Here is an 18,620-nt window from a genome sequence, read left to right as displayed (position 1 = left end):
TCCTCCTGTCTCAGCCTCCCAAGTAACTGAGACTATAGGTGTGCACCACCAGGCCCAGTCATTTTTTTTTTTTTTTTTTTGTAAAGACAGGTCTTGATATGTTGCCCAGGCTGGTCACAAATTCCTGGCCTCAAGTGATCCTACCACCTCAGCCTCCCAAAGTGCTGGGATTATAGGCATGAGCCACTGTGCCTAGCCATTAACACATTGTTTTTGGCCTTATGAGTTGAAAAACAAATGAATTATTTGATATGTCTTCTGATCCTTGCACTGCCTACAATGTTTTCCAATTTATTCTTCAGCTTAGATGTCAGTTCCTCTGGGGATCCTTGTAGATCTTCTAAGACTAGGTCACTTGGCCATTTCTTGTGCTTTCATAGAACCTGTTCTTACTTCCGTAGTATTAGTTGTCACACTGTTTTGCAATTGCCACTATATTTTTTTCTGCTTTCATCATTGGACCATTATGTCCTGGATGGCAGGAATTTTATATCTTTTTTTTTTTTTTTTTTTTTTTTTTTTTTTGGGTTTGACGGAGTTTCTCTCATGTTACCCAGGCTGGAGTGCAATGGCGCGATCTCGGCTCACCGCAACCTCCGCCTCCTGGGTTCAGGCAATTCTCCTGCCTCAGCCTCCTGAGTAGCTGGGATTACAGGCACGCGCCACCATGCCCAGCTGATTTTTTGTAGTTTTAGTAGAGACGGGGTTTCACCGTGTTGACCAGGATGGTCTCGATCTCTTGACCTCGTGATCCACCCGCCTCGGCCTCCCAAAGGGAATTTTATATCTTGAACACCTAACAATAATGCTTGGCCTGTACTAGTGGGCACTCTCAAAATATCTGTATTTGCTGGGCACACCTATATTCCCATTTACTCTGGAGGCAGATGATTGCCTGAGCTCAGGAGTTCAAGGCCACCCTGGGCAATATAATGAGATCCTGTCTTTAAAAAAAACAAAACCTGCATTAGGTGTTTCTCGTTGGTACTACAGTATTTTATTTGAATATTTCTTTAAGAAAATGTTCTAGTTTTCTGGTGTAGGAGAAGCCAGGAAATTTTTTTTCTCCCATCAGCCCAGCATTACAGATGGGAAAACATGTTTTTGTTTTTATTTCTTTTTTTAAAATCTAAAGGTAATGGCATGAACCCGATGTTGTTAGGGCTTCATTCATCCTAACTTTTTTCTGCTGAGTAATTTTCCATGGGTTGATTCATCCTCCCATTCTTTTACTCTCACTTTGTCCCTAGGAGAGCAAACATGAGCTTTTGTAAACCCTGCCGTTGTATTGGAATTGCTTTTTACTGTGTGACATTTTTGAACTTTTTATTCTAATCAATAACAGTAATACTTACTCTGGAGGACTACTGTTAAGGATTAAGAGTAATATAAGTAAAATTTCTTTCTTTTTGAGACAGAGTCTTGCTCTGCCACCCAGGCTGGAGTACAGTGGCACTCTCTTGGTTCACTACAACCTTCGCCTCCCAGCTCCAAGTGATTCTCCTGTCTCAGCCTCCCGAGTGGCTGGGACTACAAGCATGCACCCCTATGCCTGGCTAATTTTGTATTTTTAGTAGAGACAGGGTTCTGTCATGTTGACCAGGCTGGTCTCAAACTTCTGACTTTAAGTGATCCACCCACCTTGGCCTCCCAAAGTGCTCCGGTTGTAGGCATGAGCCACTGTGCCTGGCCTAGAATAATATAAGTAAAATTTCTTAGAGTGATACTTCAATATGTGATAACTGATGTCATTGTACATGTTCAGAATATAGTCTGAGCCTGGCAAGAAATAAAGCCAACCAACCTATGTTGATTGTAGGGAACCAGCCTCACATCACATCTGTGGGTACCCTGAGTTTGGTGGCGACAAAGGAATGAGAAAAAGATAGATTAAGAGAGAAAGTGGGACCAGGGGGCCATCACTTATTACTTTGGAGGCAGACGGTGAAAAGAAGGCCCCAAGCTTTGATCCTCCACACTATTTGTTGGCTATAATCACTTTGGTCTATAGGGTAGGGGTGGAGTGATGGTGGAGTGAATCATTGAGTCAGAACTGAATCAGTAAGCTGGAACTGGTGTGTCGTTCTAAAGATTGATAACAGCGGTGGTTTGGGAATTTCACAAAACAAGAATGTGTGGTTATCTTTAGCCTGTTATCTATGTGCAGCTGGTAGAACTCGGGCCTTACAAGGAGCTTACAAGTCTGGCTATGTCATAGTGCTACAAAGAGGTTTTACATCCTTGAGCACAATATTTATTGTAATAGAGCCTAGGTCACCCCGTACCAGAACATGAGGCATGGAGAAGTTTGCACCCCCCCCCCCCCACCAGGCCTCCTGCAGTTTGCTGTGGTTTGTTGTTCCCAGTTTATATGTTACTTATAACCAATTTATGTAGGCACTCTGTAAGTCCTTTCTGGTTTGCTGCTTTTCCCAACAATGGATAATAACTCTTGTCTTCTCTGACATTCTTCCATGTTACAACAAACAAAATAAAACAACAACAATAGAAAATCCAGAGGGAAAGAAAGGAACCTCTGGAGCTTGTAGATGGTCAGAGCTGGTTTTGTTTCTGACCTGATGCTATTTGGGCCTCACTTTTCTCATCTGTCAAGTGGGGTCAGCTGGGTGCTGGTGGCTCACACCTGTAATCCCAGCACTTTGGGAAGTCAAGGCAGGAGGATTGCTTGAGCCCAAGAGTTTGAGATAAACCTGGGTAACATAACAAGAACCTATCTGTACAAAAAATAAAAAAGATGGTGGTACGTGCCTGTAGTCCCAGCTACTAGTGAGGCTAGATGGGAGGATTGCGTGAGTAGGAGAGGTCGAGGATGCAGTGAGTTGTGATTATACCACTGTCCTCCATCTTGGGCTACAGAGTGAGACCCTGTCTCCAAACAATAAAAAAAAGGAAATGGGGGGCTGGGCGCGGTGGCTCAAGCCTGTAATCCCAGCACTGTGGGAGGCCGAGGTGGGTGGATCACGAGGTCAAGAGATCGAGACCATCCTGGTCAACATGGTGAAACACCATCTCTACTAAAACTACAAAAAATTAGCTGGGCATGGTGGCGCGTGCCTGTAATCCCAGCTACTCAGGAGGCTGGGGCAGGAGAATTGCCTGAACCCGGGAGGCGGAGGTTGCGGTGAGCCGAGATTGCGCCATTGCACTCCAGCCTGGGTAACAAGAGCAAAACTCCGTCTCAAGAAAAAAAAAAAAAAAAAAAAAAAAGGAAATGGGGTTATTGATATTAATTCTCACAAGGTTTTTGAAAGGAATTAAATGAGGTAATGTATATAACGTGCCTGGAACATAGTATGCAGTATATGATAACTGTTAATTACTCTTATTTTAGAAAGCTGCTTTATGATAAAAATGTTGTTGGCTATAAATTGTCAGCTAATCTTTTAAAATATATACAGTGTTTCCAGTAATAGTGTATTAGTAAAAAATAGAAATTCACTCTTCTTTCAAACCATTCATCTCAAAAGCTTGTAGCCACTACATTATCAAAAGTATGCTGTATCAACAAAATAGTTGGGACAGTTGTCTCGTTTCCTGAAAGAAAATGCCTGCAAGAGTCAGCAACCAGTTGAGTTCAGTCAGTACCAAAACAGTCTGTGGGACCAGTTTGTTAATTGGATTGATTTATTCTTGTCTTTTTCAATCTTCATTTTTTCCTTTTCAGGATTCTCAGTTGTCACTTTGAAGTATTTTGGTGGAGTAAAAGCGATTACTTTTCTGGCTAGAAATAGAAAGATTCTTTTCTGCCATTTTCTCTCTATTTTCTAGAGAATGGTTTCCTGAACCTCCCAATATTTGTTTTGCTTTCATTATCTGCCCACCCCTTTATGAAAGATAGCTTAGATATCGCTATTTGCTCTTAAAATTAAAATCACCTATATACCTGAAGCATATTTTCCCTCAGTCTTTTGCTTAGGCACAGCCTGCCTGCCCGCCTGCCCGCCCTCTTTCCCTTCCCTCTTCCCCTCCTCCCCTTTCTCTCCCTGCCCTCTCACTACCTCCCCTCCTCATCTCTCCCTCCCTCCCTTTTTCCTCTCCTTCCCCTTACTCTCCTCTTCCCTTTCTCCCCTCCTCCCCTCCTGCCCTCCTGCCTCTCCCCTCCCCTCTCCTCACTTCCCCTCCCCTCCCCTCCCCTCCTCCCTTCCCTCCCCTCTGTCACTTCCCTTCCTCCCCTTCCTCCCTCTTTTTCTCTCTTTTTTCTTTCAACAGGGTCTCACTATGTTGCCCAGGCTGGTCTTGAATTCCTGGCTTCAAGTGATCCTCCCAAAGTTCTGGGATTACAAGCATGAACCATTATCCCTGGCCAAGATTTTTTTTTTTTTTAAACTTGCTTCAAATGGTTAAACAAATTGTTCTAGAATTGTTGAACAACCTCAGCTCTAATTGTTCTATCTCTTCGTCTCTGTAACCATAGAAATAATTTAGAAGTTTTACTATTTCATCATTCAAACTATTCCAAGACTTTTTTGTACTCTAATAGCGTACAGAAGTCTTTTGTGTTAGACTATGTCTTGATTTGTTTGATTGATTGATTGATGGGGCTCTTACTCTGTTACCCAGGCTGGAGTACAGTGGTGCAATTATAGCTCACTGCAGCCTCAAATTCCTGGGCTCCAACAGTCCTCTTGCTTCAGCCTCCCTAGTAGCTAGAAATGACAGGCATGTACCACCACACCCAGCTAATTGACTTGTTTTTAGAAGATATTGTCACCGTGTATTCTATAACAGCGTTTGTGTATTTGGTATCTACTGAGACTAGAAAGTAGGTGTGATTTTTTTAAATGATGACTTTTCCTACAAAGTTCTTGTTAGTATGTTAGAGATAGCATTACAGTTAAATTCTGGAGTGTGTAACTCATGATTTTGGAGGTTTTAAAGCACAAATGAAATGTCTTTAACAGATACGGGGACTATTTTGATTATCTATTTCTCTGTAAGTAATGCTAGTAGTTTATCTTTCAAGAAATTTTCTCATTTCTCAGGTCTTAAATTTATGTACATAGAGGCTGGTTGTGGTGGCTCACACCTGTAATCCTAGCACTTTGGGAGGCCCAGGCTGGTGAATTGCCTGAGGTCAGGAGTTACAGACCATCCTGGCCAACACATGAAACTCCGTCTCTACCAAATATACAAAAATTAGCCAGGTGTGGTGATATATGCCTGTAATCCCAGCTATTCAGAAGGCTGGGGCAGTAGAATCCCTTGAACCCAGGAGGCGGAGGTTATAGTGAGTTGAGATTGCGCCACTGCACTGCAGCCTGGGCAACAGACCGAGACTCTGCCTTAAAAAAAAATTTTATGTACATAGAGTTTTTGTAGTATTTCCTTATTATCTGAGAGTCTGTTATTATTATTTTGTTTCATTGCTGGTATTACTCTTTTCTGTTGTCAGTATGGCTAGAGGTTTATCAATTTTATTGATCTTTATACAGACCCAACTTCTGGTTTTCTTTTAGCTTGCAGAACCTCCTTTAGCATTTTCTTTTTTAACTTCAATTAAAAAAAATTTTTTTTTTGAGACAGTCTCATTCTGTTGCCCAGGCTGGAGTGCAGTGGAACAATCTTGGCCCACTGCAAACTTTGCCTCCCAATTTCAAGTGATTGTTGTGCTTTAGCCTCTTGAGTAGTTGGGATTACAGACAGGTATGTGCCACTATGCCTGGCTAATTTTTGTATTTTTAGAGACAGGGTTGTGCCATGTTGCCCAGGCTGGACAAATTCTTATATATTGTTTTCATTTTAATTCAATTATTCCGGATTTCTTTCTTTTTTTTTTTTTTTTTTTTTTTTGAGACGGAGTTTCACTCTTGTCCAAGCTGGAGGGCAATGGTGCGATCTCGGCTCACTACAACCTCCACCTCCTGGGTTTAAGTGATTCTCCTGCCTCAGCCCCCTAAGTAGCTGGGATTACAGGCATGAGCCACCATGCCCGGCTAATTTATTGTATTTTTAGTAGAAACAGGGTTTTACCATGTTAGCCAGGCTGGTCTCGAGCTCCTGACCTCAGGTGATCCGCCCACCTCGGGCTCCCAAAATGCTAGGATTATAGGCATGAGCCACTGCGCCCATCAGTTATTACTGATTTCTAATGTAATTCCATTAATCATATGTATTTTGAATCTTTTTTAAATTGAGCGAAGCTTGTTTTATGGCCCAGAATATTCTATGTGTACTTGAGAAGAATGTACATTTTGGATAGTGATTTCTGTAAATGTCAATCTGATGAAGTTTGATGATAGTGTTGTATCTATCTATCTATCTATCTATTTTTTTTTGAGACTGAGTCTTGCACTGTAGTGCAGTGGCTCAATCTCAGCTTACTGCAATCTCCCCCTGCTGGGTTCAAGTGATTCTCCCGCCTCTGCCTTCCGAGTAGCTGGAACTACAGGCATTTGCCACCACGCCCAGCTAAGTTTTTTGTATTTTTAGTAGAGACAAAGTTTCACCATGTTGGCCAGGATGGTCTTGATCTCCTGATCTTGTGATCTGCCCACCTCAGCCTCCCAAAGTGCTGGAATTACAGGCATGAGCCACTGCACCCGGCCCAAATCTACTTTATATTTATTGATTTTCTGTCTATTCTGCAAATATGTTGAGGAGGTTATTGATGTCTTTAACCATAGTTGTGGATTTGTTTTAATTTCTCTCTCTCTCTGTTTTTTTTTTTTTTTTTTGAGAGACACAGTCTTGCTCTGTTGCCCAGGTTATGGTACAATGACACGATCTTGGCTTACTGCAACCTGTGCCTCCTGGGTTCAAGTGATTCTCATGCTTCAACCTCCCGAGTAGCTGGGATTACAGGCATGTGCCACCACGCCTGGGTAATTTGTGTATTTTTAGTAGAGTTGGGGCTTCACCATAGTTCAAGCCAGGCTGGTCTTGAACTCCTGACCTCAGGTGATCCACCTGCCTGGCCCCCCAGAGTGCTGGGATTACAGGAGTGAGCCACTGTGCCCGACCCACAGTTAATTTTAGAACATTTTCCATCCCCCATCCCCAAGCCACAGCCCAGTTTTATTTACACTCATCCCAGAGTACGTGATTTGGGGCTGAAGGACAGGTCTTAGAAGAGTGGAAGTTGAAGGCCACAGAGGACAGTGACGAGGGTATGGGGGAGAATAGGGAAGGAACAGGAAGGATGGATAGGCCCCCCTTGGAATATCCTTCATGGGCTCCTGTATCTCTTTCACAATTTGGGCTTGGAGACAGCGAGTCTGATGAATCCAGCCAGTCCTGCCACGCTCAGGGCCATGCCTCCAATGATGGCCATGCCCACTACTTCATCTTTCTTCATGACCTTGCCAATGAAACCGTTCTAGTTCCTTGGCCTGGTTGTTCTGGGGCTCTGTCTGCAGCAGCTCTTGAATATACTTTAGGGCCTTTTTGTATTTATTGAGTTGGTAGTTCCCCACAGTCAGGTAGAAGACATAATCCTGCTGCTCTTCTTTGTTCCCTTTGGGCAGCAGCTCCTCAAGCAGCTCGATGCTTTTACAGATGTCATCATTATAGTTGGTTAGCACCAGGTGTACTCAGACTGTGTGCTCTTGGACACCGAGCCTGCTGCCCTCTCAGACTGAAATTTCTTTTCAGACTTTAGCAGGTAGGTCATTCATAGACACCAACTTGTTCAGCACAACATCCATGGCCACTGCCCCTGTGAGCGTCACACCACAGTGTACTGTGCTACAGTCTCCATGGCCCAGTAGCAGAGGTCTAGAACATTTTCATTACCCTCAGAAGAAACCCATTTACATTAGCAGTTACTCTCCATTTTCCCCCAAACCTCTAGCCCTTGACAACCACTAATCTACTTTCTGTATGGATGTGCCCATTCTGGGCATGTCTTATAAATGTAATCGTATAGTATATGTGGCCTTTTGCCTGGCTTTTTTCAATTATATATTTTCAAGGTGCATTCGTTTTGTAGTGTGTATCAGTACCTCATTTTTTTTCACAGTGGCGGCACTGTTTTATATTCCCACCAACAGTGTACTAGGTTTCTATTTTTTCTAATCTGTGCCAGTGCTTATTTTCTGATTTGAAACAAAAATTATTTTAATTCTCCTAGTGGGTGTGAAGTGATATCTTATTGTGGTTTTGACTTGTATTTCTCTGCTGACTAATGATGTTGGGCGTATTTTCATGTACTTCTTGGACATTTCTATATCATGTTCTTCAGAGAAATTCTGTTCAAATCCTCTGCTTATTTTTATTTTAATTTTATTTATTTATTTTTAGAGATGGGATGTTGCTTTGTTTCCCAGGCTGGAGTACAGTGGTGTGATCATAGCTTACTGCAGCCTCGAAGTCCTGGGCTCAAGTGATCCTGCTTCAGCTCCTGAGTAGCTAGGACCATGCCTGGCTAATTAAAAAAAATTTTTTTTAATTAAAAAGAATATTTTTTATTAAAAAAAATTATTGTTTTTGGTAAGGACAGGGTCTCTCTACATTGCCCAGGCTGGTTTTGAACTGGCCTCAAGCAATTCTCCCATTTCAGCCTCCGAAAGTGCTGGGATTACAGGCATGAGCCACCGTGCCTGGCCTTTTATTTCTCTCTCTATTTAAAAATTTTTTGTTTTCTTGATTATTTTGTGTTTCTTATTAAATTTTAATTTTGGATGTAGGGTTGGTGTATTTGGTTCTCTTTTGTTTCTATAGGATTTTTCATTTATTATCTTTTTCTTTTCCTTCACTAACCAGTGTCCAAAGAATGATTTAAAATAAATGAATACACACTGAGTTTAAACATTATTATTTTTAAAATCTTCAGTCAAGCTACTCTGATCTTAGGTGATGCTTACTGGTATTTTAGAGATAGACTAGTTTTTGTGTGACTGTTTATATCACAGATATTAATGCCAATATATGACACATTTTTGTTTTTATGGTTTTTATTGGTTCTAGATCTTATGTTTTCCTTTTTATATTGAAAATGATCTTCTAATGCTTTATGTGCATATTTATAACAGTCACCGATTCCTCAGAGACCTCTATTAGCCATAAAGGAGGTAGAAGAGAGAGAAATTACTACTTTTAATGGCAGCCACACTGATCATATTTCTTGTTTTGCAACAGGAACCAGAGGAGAATGAATTGCAGAAAATGAAGACAAAACAGTCAAATAGAACAAAGTGTTTGGCCAAAAGAAAAATTGCACGTATGTTTTCATTTTTGTTTACAATGGTTTGGGAATTATAACAGTCACAGAACTGATACTAGTTTCTTCATTAGGAAAAGAAGAGTTCTTTGAATGAGACTGTATGTGTTTTCTGTTTATACTGGATGTCATTAAAATTTTTAGGAGTCAGCAGGTGAGATGACTCACGCCTGTAATCCCAGCACTTTGGGAGGCTGAAGTGGGTGGATCACTTGAGGTCAGGAGTTCGAGACCAACCTGGCCAACATGGTGAAACATTGTCTCTACTAAAAATACAAAATACAAAATAGCTGGGTGTGGTGGTGCACGCCTGTAGTCCCAGCTACTCAGGAGGCTGAGGCATGAGAATTGCTTTATTCTCTGGGAGGAGAAGGTTGCAGTGAGCTGAGATCGTGCCACTGCACTCCAGCCTGGAAGACAGAGTGAGGCTCTGTCCCCAAAAAAAAATAATTTTTTTTTTCCAGGAATTGCCTATACAGTTACCCATAGCTTATACAGTTGACTTATTAGAGGCACAGTGTTGAAATAAAAGATGTGGCTTTCAGAGTTAGGCACACTTGGGTTTGAATTCTTGCTTTAACCCCTTACTATGTGGATCTTAGGCAAGTCACTGCTTTTAGCTTACCTCTGTTTCCTTATCAATAAAATGCAGATAATAACAGTTACTTAGAAAGTCATTTAATAGAGGCTCAAATAATGATACCTATTACTATTTTTGCCGTTAGAATTCTTTGTTTGAGGTTTTGCATTCTCTTCTGTCTTCATTACTCAATTTTGAAGGTAATAATTCTTATCATACATTTGCATTTTTTTTGAGACAGAGTCTCACTCTGTTGCCCAGGCTGGAGTGCAGTGGCACGATATTGGCTCACTGCAACCTCTGCCTCCTGGGTTCAAGCGATTCTCCTGCCTCAGCCTTCTGAGTAGCTAGGATTACAGGTGCATGCTACCATGCCTGTCTAATTTTTGTATTTTTAGTAGAGATGAAGTTTCACCATCATGGCCAGGCTGGTCTTGAACTCCTGACCTCTGATGATCCTCCCACTTCAGCCTCCCAAAGTGCTGGGATTACAGGCGTGAGCCACTGTGCCTGGCCTATACTTTTGCATTTTAATGTGAAATGAAATGTTATTTCAGTTAACTTTTCAGTTTTACTAGTTGAAATTATTATAATAATTTAGTCAAGATAAACAAGGTTTTCTTTAATGTTAACTTAAATTGTAGTGACTTTAAGATAAAATTCTCAGACTTGTATAATTAACCATAAACAACTCTTTGTTATTAAATCATTGCATTATGTCTAGATACATGTGTCTCTATGGTTAGATCTATTTAATGTACTCAAGTTATTGTCAGTCTTGAGAATTATAGATTTGAAATGCAGTAATCTTTTTGAAATGCAATAATCTTAATGGTTAAATTTTTGTCACTAATGGTAGACTGTTGATAATTGTCTACGTGGTCATTGTGGCTCTTTATAGTCAGGGCTTTACTTTTTTTTGTTTTTTTGAGACAGAGTCTCACTCCATCACCCAAGCTAGAATGTGGAGTGCAGTGGTGTAATCTTGGTTCACTGCAGCCTCTGTCTCCCGGTTCAAGTGATTCTTGTGCCTCAGGCTCCTGAGTAGCTGGATTTATAAGTGTGCACCAACACGCCTGGCTAATTTTTGTATTTTTAGTAGAGACAGGGTTTTGTCATATTGGCTAGGCTGGTCTCGAACTCCTGGCCTCAAGTGATCCTCCTGCCTTGGCCTCCCAAAGTTCTCGGATTACAGGCACGAGCCACTGCACCTGGTTTTTTTTTTTTGTTTTTAGTTGGATCATGCTTTTTTTAAAATCCAGTGTGACAATCTGACTTTTCATTGGTGTTTTTAGGCCATTTACATATAACACAATTACTGATATAGTTGGATTAAAATTTACCATTTTGGAAGATGTTTGTTTCTGTTAGTTGTTTTTTGTTTCTTCTTCTTTTTTTTTTTTTTTTTGAGACAGGGTCTTGCTTTGTTGCCCAGGCTAGAGTACAGTGGCATGATCTCGGTTCACTGCAACCTCCGCCTCTTGGATTCAAGCAATTCTCCTGCGTCAGCCTCCCAAGTAGCTGGGATTATAGGTGCACGTCACCACACCCAGCTAATTTTTGTATTTTTGGTAAAGATGGGGTTTTACCACGTTGGCCAGCTGGTCTTGAACTCCTGACCTCAGGTGATGCACCTGCCTCAGCCTACCAAAGTGCTAGGATTACAGGTGTGAGCCACTGCACCCTGCCTGTTTCTTTTTTGTCTATTTTTGCATTTGTTAAGTATTATTTTATGATTCCATTTTATTTTTGAGACAGAGTTTTGCTCTTGTTAATCCAAGTTAATCCTGGTTAATCCATGATTTAGTATGCATCAGTACTTCATTCCTTTACTGCTAAATAATATTTAATTATTTTAATATATCATAGTATTTATCATTTGGTAGACATTTGTGTTTCTACTTTTTGGCCATTATGACCTATGTTGCTGTAAACATGCATGTATAAATTTTTGTGTGGACGTGTTTTCTGTAGGATCTTTAACTAGGAGTAGAATTCCTGGGTCATATGGTAATTATATTTAATCATTTGTGGAATTACCAGGCATTTCTACCAGCAGTGTGTGAGGGTTCTCATTTTTCCATGTCCTCACCAACTCCTTACTTCCATTTTTAAAAATTACAGTTATCCTAGTGAGTATAAAGTGGTCTCTTATTGTGGTTTTGATTTGCATTTTTTCTCTAATGGCTAATAATGTTGAGCATCTTTTCATGTGTTTGTTAGCCATTTGTATATCTTCTTTGCAGAAATATTTGTTCACTTCCTTTGCTCATTAAAAAGAAGTTTTTAAAGAAGGTGATAAAATACCCGTAACATAAAATGCATCATTTTAACATTTGAAAATGTTTTTATGAGGAAGTGTTGAATTTTGTCAACTGCATTTTCTGTGTCAATGATTATCTGGGTTTTGTCCTCTATATTGTTTATTTCAGTGGTCCCAAACCTTTTTGGCACCAGGGACCCATGCCAATGTTTCCATGGAGTGGATAAGGGCAGGTGTACTTTATTTCTTCTTCTTATTACATTATAATATATAATGAAATAATTATACGACTCACCATAATGTAGAATCAGTGGGAGCCTTGAGCTTGTTTTCCTTCAACTAGTCAGTCCCATCGGGGGGTGATGGGAGAAAGTGACAGATCATTAAGAGTTAGATTTTCATAAGGATCATGCAACCTAGATCCTTCAACATGTGCAGTTCACAATGGAGTTCATACTTCTATGAGAATCTAATGTCACTGCTGATCAAACAGGAGGCACAGTTCAGGCAGTAATATGAGTGATGGGGAGTGGCTATAAATACAGATGAAGCTTCAGTTGCTAGCCTACCACTTAACCCCCTGCTGTATGGCCAGTTCCTAACAGGCCACGGACCAGTAGCCCATGGCCTAGGGGTTGGGGACCCCTGGTTTATTTGGTATATAAGTTAAATCAACCTTGCATTCCTGGGGTAAATCTTGCTTAGTTATAGTGTTTAATACTTTTTATATGTTGCTTGATTTGGCTTGCTAATATGTTATAGATTTTAGTATATGTTTATGAGAGATACTGTAATGTAGTTCTCTTGCAATGTCTTTGTTTGGTTTTGGTATCAGGCTTATATTGGCCTTGTAGAATGAGTTGGGCAGTGTACTCTTATATTTTTTGGAAGAGTTTTTGAAGAATTGTTATTAATTTTTCTTTAACTCTGGCAGAATTTGCTAGTGAATCCATCTGGTCCTGGTCCCTTTCTTTATGGGTAGATTTTTGATAACTAATTTGATCTCTTACTTGCTATAGTTCTTTTCAGATTTTCTATTTTTTTCTTGAGTCAGTTTTGATAGTTTGTGTCTTTCTAGGATTTTTCTACTTCATCTAAGTTATCTAACTTGTTGGCATATAATTGTTCATAGTGTTCCTTATGTACAACCTTATTTCTGTAAGCTTGGTGGTAACAGGTCCACTTTCATTTCTGATTTTGTTGCTTGCATCTTCTCTCTTTTCCTGTTCAATCTAACTTTTTTTTTTTCCTTTTAAGATGGAGTCTCACTCTGTAGCCCAGGCTGTCCTTGAATTCCTGGGCTCCAGCAATCTTCTGGACTCAGCCTTTCAAGTAGCTAAGACTATAGACATGCCCTACTGAGCCCTCAATTTATGTTATTAATGTCTGTCAATTTTTGAAAGAATTTTTTCTTTTATTTTTCTATGCTCTATCAATTTCCCCGCAATCTTTATTTTTTCCTTTATTCATTCTTTAGGTTTAACTTGTCGTTTTTTTTTTTTTTTCTGTGTTTTAAGTTGGATGGTTAGATTATCGATTTGGGATTTTTCTTCCTTTTTCCAAACAGAGTCTCACCCTGTTGCCCAGGCTGGAGTGTGGATTACAGTGGCATGACCACAGCTCACTGCAACTTTAAGCTCCCCTGGCTCAGGTGATCCTCCTTCGTCAGCCTCCCAAATGGTAGGGACTACAGATATATGCCACCAGGCCTGGCTAATTTTTTTTTTTTTTTGGGATGGAGTCGTGCTCTGTTGGTGGAGTGCAGTGGCGCGATTTCAGCTCACTGCAACCTCTGCCTCCCATGTTCCAGTGATTCTCCTTCCTCAGCCAAGCAGCTGGGACAGTAGCCATGTGCTACTGCGCCTGGCTAATTTTTGTATTTTTTAGTAGAGATGGGGTTTCACCATATTGGCCAGGCTGGTCTTGAACTCCTGACCTTGTGATCTGCTCACCTCAGCCCCCCAAAGCGCTGGGATTACAGATGTAATCCTGTGAGCTACCACACCTGGAAGTTTTTTTTGTTTTGTTTTTTCATTTGTTAAGTTTTTTTTTTTTTTTTTTGTTTTGTTTTAATGTGTATCTATCTGTCTATATCTATCTATCTATCTGTTTTATACTTTAAGTTCTGGGGTACATGTGCAGAACATGCAGGTTTGTTACACAGGTATACATGTGCCATGGTGGTTTGCTGCATCCATCACAGAGATCCAGTTTCACTGTGTTGCCTAAGCTGGTCTGGAACTCATAGGCTCAAGTGATCCACCTGCCTCGGCCTTCCAAAGTACTGGGGTTACAGGCATGAGCCACCACGCCTGGCCTTTTTTTAAATATAGGTATTATACAGCTTTAAATTTCCTTGTAATTACTCTTTTAGCATTAACCCATACATTTTGAAGATAACTATCTTCATTTTCATTCATCTCAGAGTATTTTCTAATTTTCTTTGTGATTTCTTTGACTCATGGTTATTTAGGAAGGTTTTATTTAATTTCCATGTGCAGGTATACCTCAGAGGTACCGTGGGCTCAGTTCAAAACCACAGCGGTAAAGTGAATATTGCAGTAAAGTGAGTCAAGGATTTTTTGGTTTCCCAGTGCCTATAAAAGTTATGTTTATACTACACTGTAATCTGTTAAGTGTGCAATAGCGTTATGTCTAAAAAAAAATCAATGTAATTAATTAAAAAATACTTATTGCTAAAATATGCTAATAGTCATTTGAGCCATTAGTGAGTGGTAATATTTTTGCTCATGGAGGATCTTGCCATGATGTTGATGGCTGTTGACTGACTCATCAGGGTGGTGGTTCCTGAAGGTTGGGGTGGCTGTGGCAGCTTCTTAAAATAAAACCACAGTGATGTTTGCTGCATTGATTAACCTTTCATGAAATAGTTCTGTAGCATGGGATGCTGTTTGATAGCATTTTACCCACAGTAGAACAGAGTCAATCCTTTCAAACCTTGTCATTGCTTTATCAACTAAGTTTATGCAGTATTCTAAATGCTTTGTTGTCATTACAACAATGTTCATAGCATCTTCACCAGGAAGAGATTGCATCTCAAGAAACCACTTTCTTTGCTCTTCCATAAGAAGGAACTCATACATTCAGGTTTGATCATGAGATTGCAGCAATTCAGTCATATCTTCAGGCTTCACTTTCAGTTCTAGTTTTCTTGCTGTTTTCACCACATCTGTAGTTACTTCCTCCACTTAATCCTTAAACCTCCAAAAGTTATCCATAGGAGTTGGAATAAACTTCTGCCAGAGAATTCTATGAATGTTGCTATTTTGACCTTCTTCCATGAATCATGTATTTTTTTTTTCCTAAATCATTGATTTTTTTTTTTTTTTTCCAAAACAGAGCCTTGCTCTCTGTCACCCAGGCAGGAGTGCAATGGTGTAGCTCACTGTAACCTCCACCTCTTGGGTTCAAGCAATTTTCCTCCCTCAGCCTCCCAGGTAGCTGGGACTACAGGTGCATGCCACCACACCTGGCTAATTTTTTAATTTTTTGTGGTTTTAGGGGGTTTTCACCGTGTTAGCCAGGATGGTCTCGATCTTCTGAGCCACTGCGTACGGCCCATGTATGTTTTTAAGGACATCTGGAATGGTCAGTTCTTTTCAGAAGGTTTTCAATGTACTTTGTCCATAACTATCAGAGAAATCACTCTCCATAGCAGCTATAGTCTTATGAAATGTATTTCTTAAATAAGACTTGAAAGTCGAGAGATGATCCAAGATGGCCGTTTAGGAACAGCTCAGGATTGCAGCTCCCAGTGAAAGCGCAGAGGGTGAGTGGACGCCGCGTTTTTATTGCCCACAGACTAGGAAATTCCCGGGCGGAGGAGCTCCACGGTCGCCAGCGCGGCTGTTTCGACCAGTGCGGCTGTGCCGGCCAGCACCGCTGCTTTGCCCCACGCGGCTGCTTTGTCGGCGCCCCGGAGCCGCGGTTCTCCGCACAAAATACACCGGTCCGGGGACCCTTTTGGCTGGCAATTGGAGCCACGGGAAGTCGCGCGTACGCCGGTTCAAAAAGGGGACTGAGCAGAGAACCAGGACAGTAGATTCCAGGGCAAAAAAACAAAAAAAAGAGCCACAAACCTCAGTGCCGCTGTTTAAGCCAGTGCAGTGAGTGGCCGCAGGGGAAAACAAACAGACCCCGGCGCCTCTTCAACAGGCGACTGGAACACCAACTTAAAAAAGGCTCTGAGGCAGGGAGGCAGGCGATCAGGCTCGGCTGGCCCCACCCCCACAAAAGAACAGCAACCAGAAACTCTGGATTGAGAGTTTCACAGCAAGCGCAGCTGAACCCAGGACGGTCCAGCTCTGTGGGGGAGGGGCGTCCGCCATTACCGAGGCAGCCCGCCGTTGCCAAGGCAACCCGCCACAGCAGAGACTCTGCCCAAACAAAGGCGGGCCACCATCGCTAAAGCAGTTCTAACTACACCCATATAAACAGGACTGCAGGGAAGTTCACTCGGCAGCGGGGCGGAGCCCACAGCAGCTCAGCAAAGCTGCTATAGGCCGACAGTGACTAGGCTGCCTCCTTGCTGGACTGGACAGGTCTGAAGGAAAAAAAAAAAAAAAAGTGGGCGGCAGCATAACGGAAACTCATAAATAAAGCCCTAAATCCCTGGGACAGAGCACCTGGGAACAAAAAGCAGTTTATGAGTTCTGCTGCAGCAGACCTAAAAGTACCTGCCCAGCAGCGCTGAATGAACAACAACAGAGCTCACAGCTCACCATTTGAGCTCCTATAAAGAAGAGACCGTCTCCTCAAGCAGCTCTCTGACCCCTATATATCCAAAAAGACACCTCATAAAAGAGAGATCAGATTGACACTAGGCGGGTATCCTTCTGGGACAAAGATAGCAGAAGAAGAAAACTGGTAACAACCCTTGCTGTTCAGCAGCTGCTGCAGGTGAACCCCAGGCAAGCAGGGCCTGGAGTGAACCTCAGCAGACCTACAGCAGAGGGGCCAGACTGTCAGAAGGAAAACCAAGAAACAGAAATAACCTCATCATCAACAAACAGAACATCAATCTGAAAGAGTTGAGACCCAATCTGAAAGCCAGCAACTACAAAGTCGACAGGTGGTTAAATCCTTAAAGATGGGAAGAAACCAGCGCAAAAAGGATGAAAACACCCGAAACCAGAACACTTCTCCTCCTAAAAGGGATCACATCTCCTCATCAGCAAGGGAACAAAGTTGGAGGGAGAACGAGTGTGATGAAATGACAGAATCAGACTTCAGAAGGTGGGTAGTAAGAAACTTCTGTGAACTTAAAGAACATGTTCTAACCAAATGCCAAGAAACTAAGAACCTTGAAAAAAGATTTGATGAAATGCTAACAAGAATGGACAAAATAGAAAGGAATATAAGTGAATTGATGGAGCTGAAAAACGCAACACGAGAACTTCGTGAAGCATGCACAAGTATCAACAGCCGAATTGACCAAGCAGAAGAAAGGATATCAGAGGTCGAAGATCAACTCAATGAAATAAAACGGGAAGGCAAGAATAGAGAAAAAAGGGTAAAAGGAATGAACAAAGTCTCCAAGAAATGTGGGACTATGTGAAAAGACCTAATCTACGTTTGATAGGCGTACCCGAATGTGACGAAGAGAATGAATCCAAGCTGGAAAATACTCTTCAGGATATTATCCAGGAAAACTTCCCCAACCTAGCAAGGCAGGCAAACATTCAAGTCCAGGAAATACAGAGAACACCACAAAGATATTTGTCAAGAAGAGCAACCCCAAGGCACATAGTCGTCAGATTCAACAGGGTTGAAATGAAGGAGAAAATACTAAGGGCAGCCAGAGAGAAAGGTCGGGTTACCCATAAAGGGAAGTCCATCAGACTCACAGCAGATCTTTCAGCAGAAACCCTACAAGCCAGAAGAGAATGGGGGCCAATATTCAACATCCTTAAAGAGAAGCACTTTCAACCCAGAATCTCCTATCCAGCCAAACTAAGCTTCATAAGTGAAGGAAATATAAAATCCTTTGGGAACATGCAAGTACTCAGAGATTTCGTCACCACCAGGCCAGCTCTACAAGAGCTCCTGAAAGAGGCTCTACACATATAAAGGAACAACAAGTACCAGCTCAACTAAAGGACAAAACAGCCAGCTAGCACCAAAATGGCAGTATCAAATTCACACATAACAATATTAACCCTAAATGTAAATGGACTAAGTGCCCCAATCAAAAGACACAGACTGGCAAATTGGATAAAAAGCCAAAACCCATTGGTGTGCTGTATCCAGGAAACCCATCTCACATGCAAGGATACACAAAGGCTCAAAATAAAGGGATGGAGGAAGATTTACCAAGCAAATGGAGAGCAAAAAAAAAGCAGGAGTTGCAATCCTCATCTCTGATAAATTAGACTTTAAAGCAACAAAGATCATAAGAGACAAAGAGGAACATTACATAATGGTAAAAGGATCAATGCAACAAGAAGAGCTAACGATCCTAAATATATACGCACCCAATACAGGAGCACCCAGATACATAAGGCAAGTTCTTAATGACTTACAAAGAGACTTAGACTCCCACACAATAATAGTGGGAGACTTTAACACCCCATTGTCAA

General features: G+C 41.3%; 1 protein-coding gene and 1 pseudogene across 5 annotated transcripts in view; one reads left to right on the top strand and one right to left on the bottom strand.

Annotated features, from left to right (window-relative positions):
- Positions 1-18,620, top strand: part of UIMC1 (ubiquitin interaction motif containing 1) — a 169,025-nt gene that overhangs the window by 55,125 nt on the left and 95,280 nt on the right. For 4 of the 5 annotated variants that reach the window (XM_032269844.1, XM_032269848.1, XM_032269843.1 and 1 more), the window contains exon 3: positions 9,097-9,178. The exons of the other annotated variant lie outside the window; for it this stretch is intronic. In XM_032269844.1, coding sequence (XP_032125735.1) covers positions 9,097-9,178 — 82 coding nt within the window. The remainder of the gene's footprint in view (positions 1-9,096; positions 9,179-18,620) is intronic. 5 annotated transcript variants of the gene reach the window in all.
- Positions 7,208-7,664, bottom strand: LOC116543911 (annotated as a pseudogene).

This window comes from Sapajus apella, unplaced genomic scaffold, assembly GCF_009761245.1.
Source record: "Sapajus apella isolate SASKATOON/1434 unplaced genomic scaffold, GSC_monkey_1.0 scaffold200, whole genome shotgun sequence".
In the NCBI taxonomy this organism is placed as follows: domain Eukaryota; kingdom Metazoa; phylum Chordata; class Mammalia; order Primates; family Cebidae; genus Sapajus; species Sapajus apella.
Note: the sequence above shows the minus strand (reverse complement) of the source record. Positions and strands in the feature narration are given on the sequence as shown.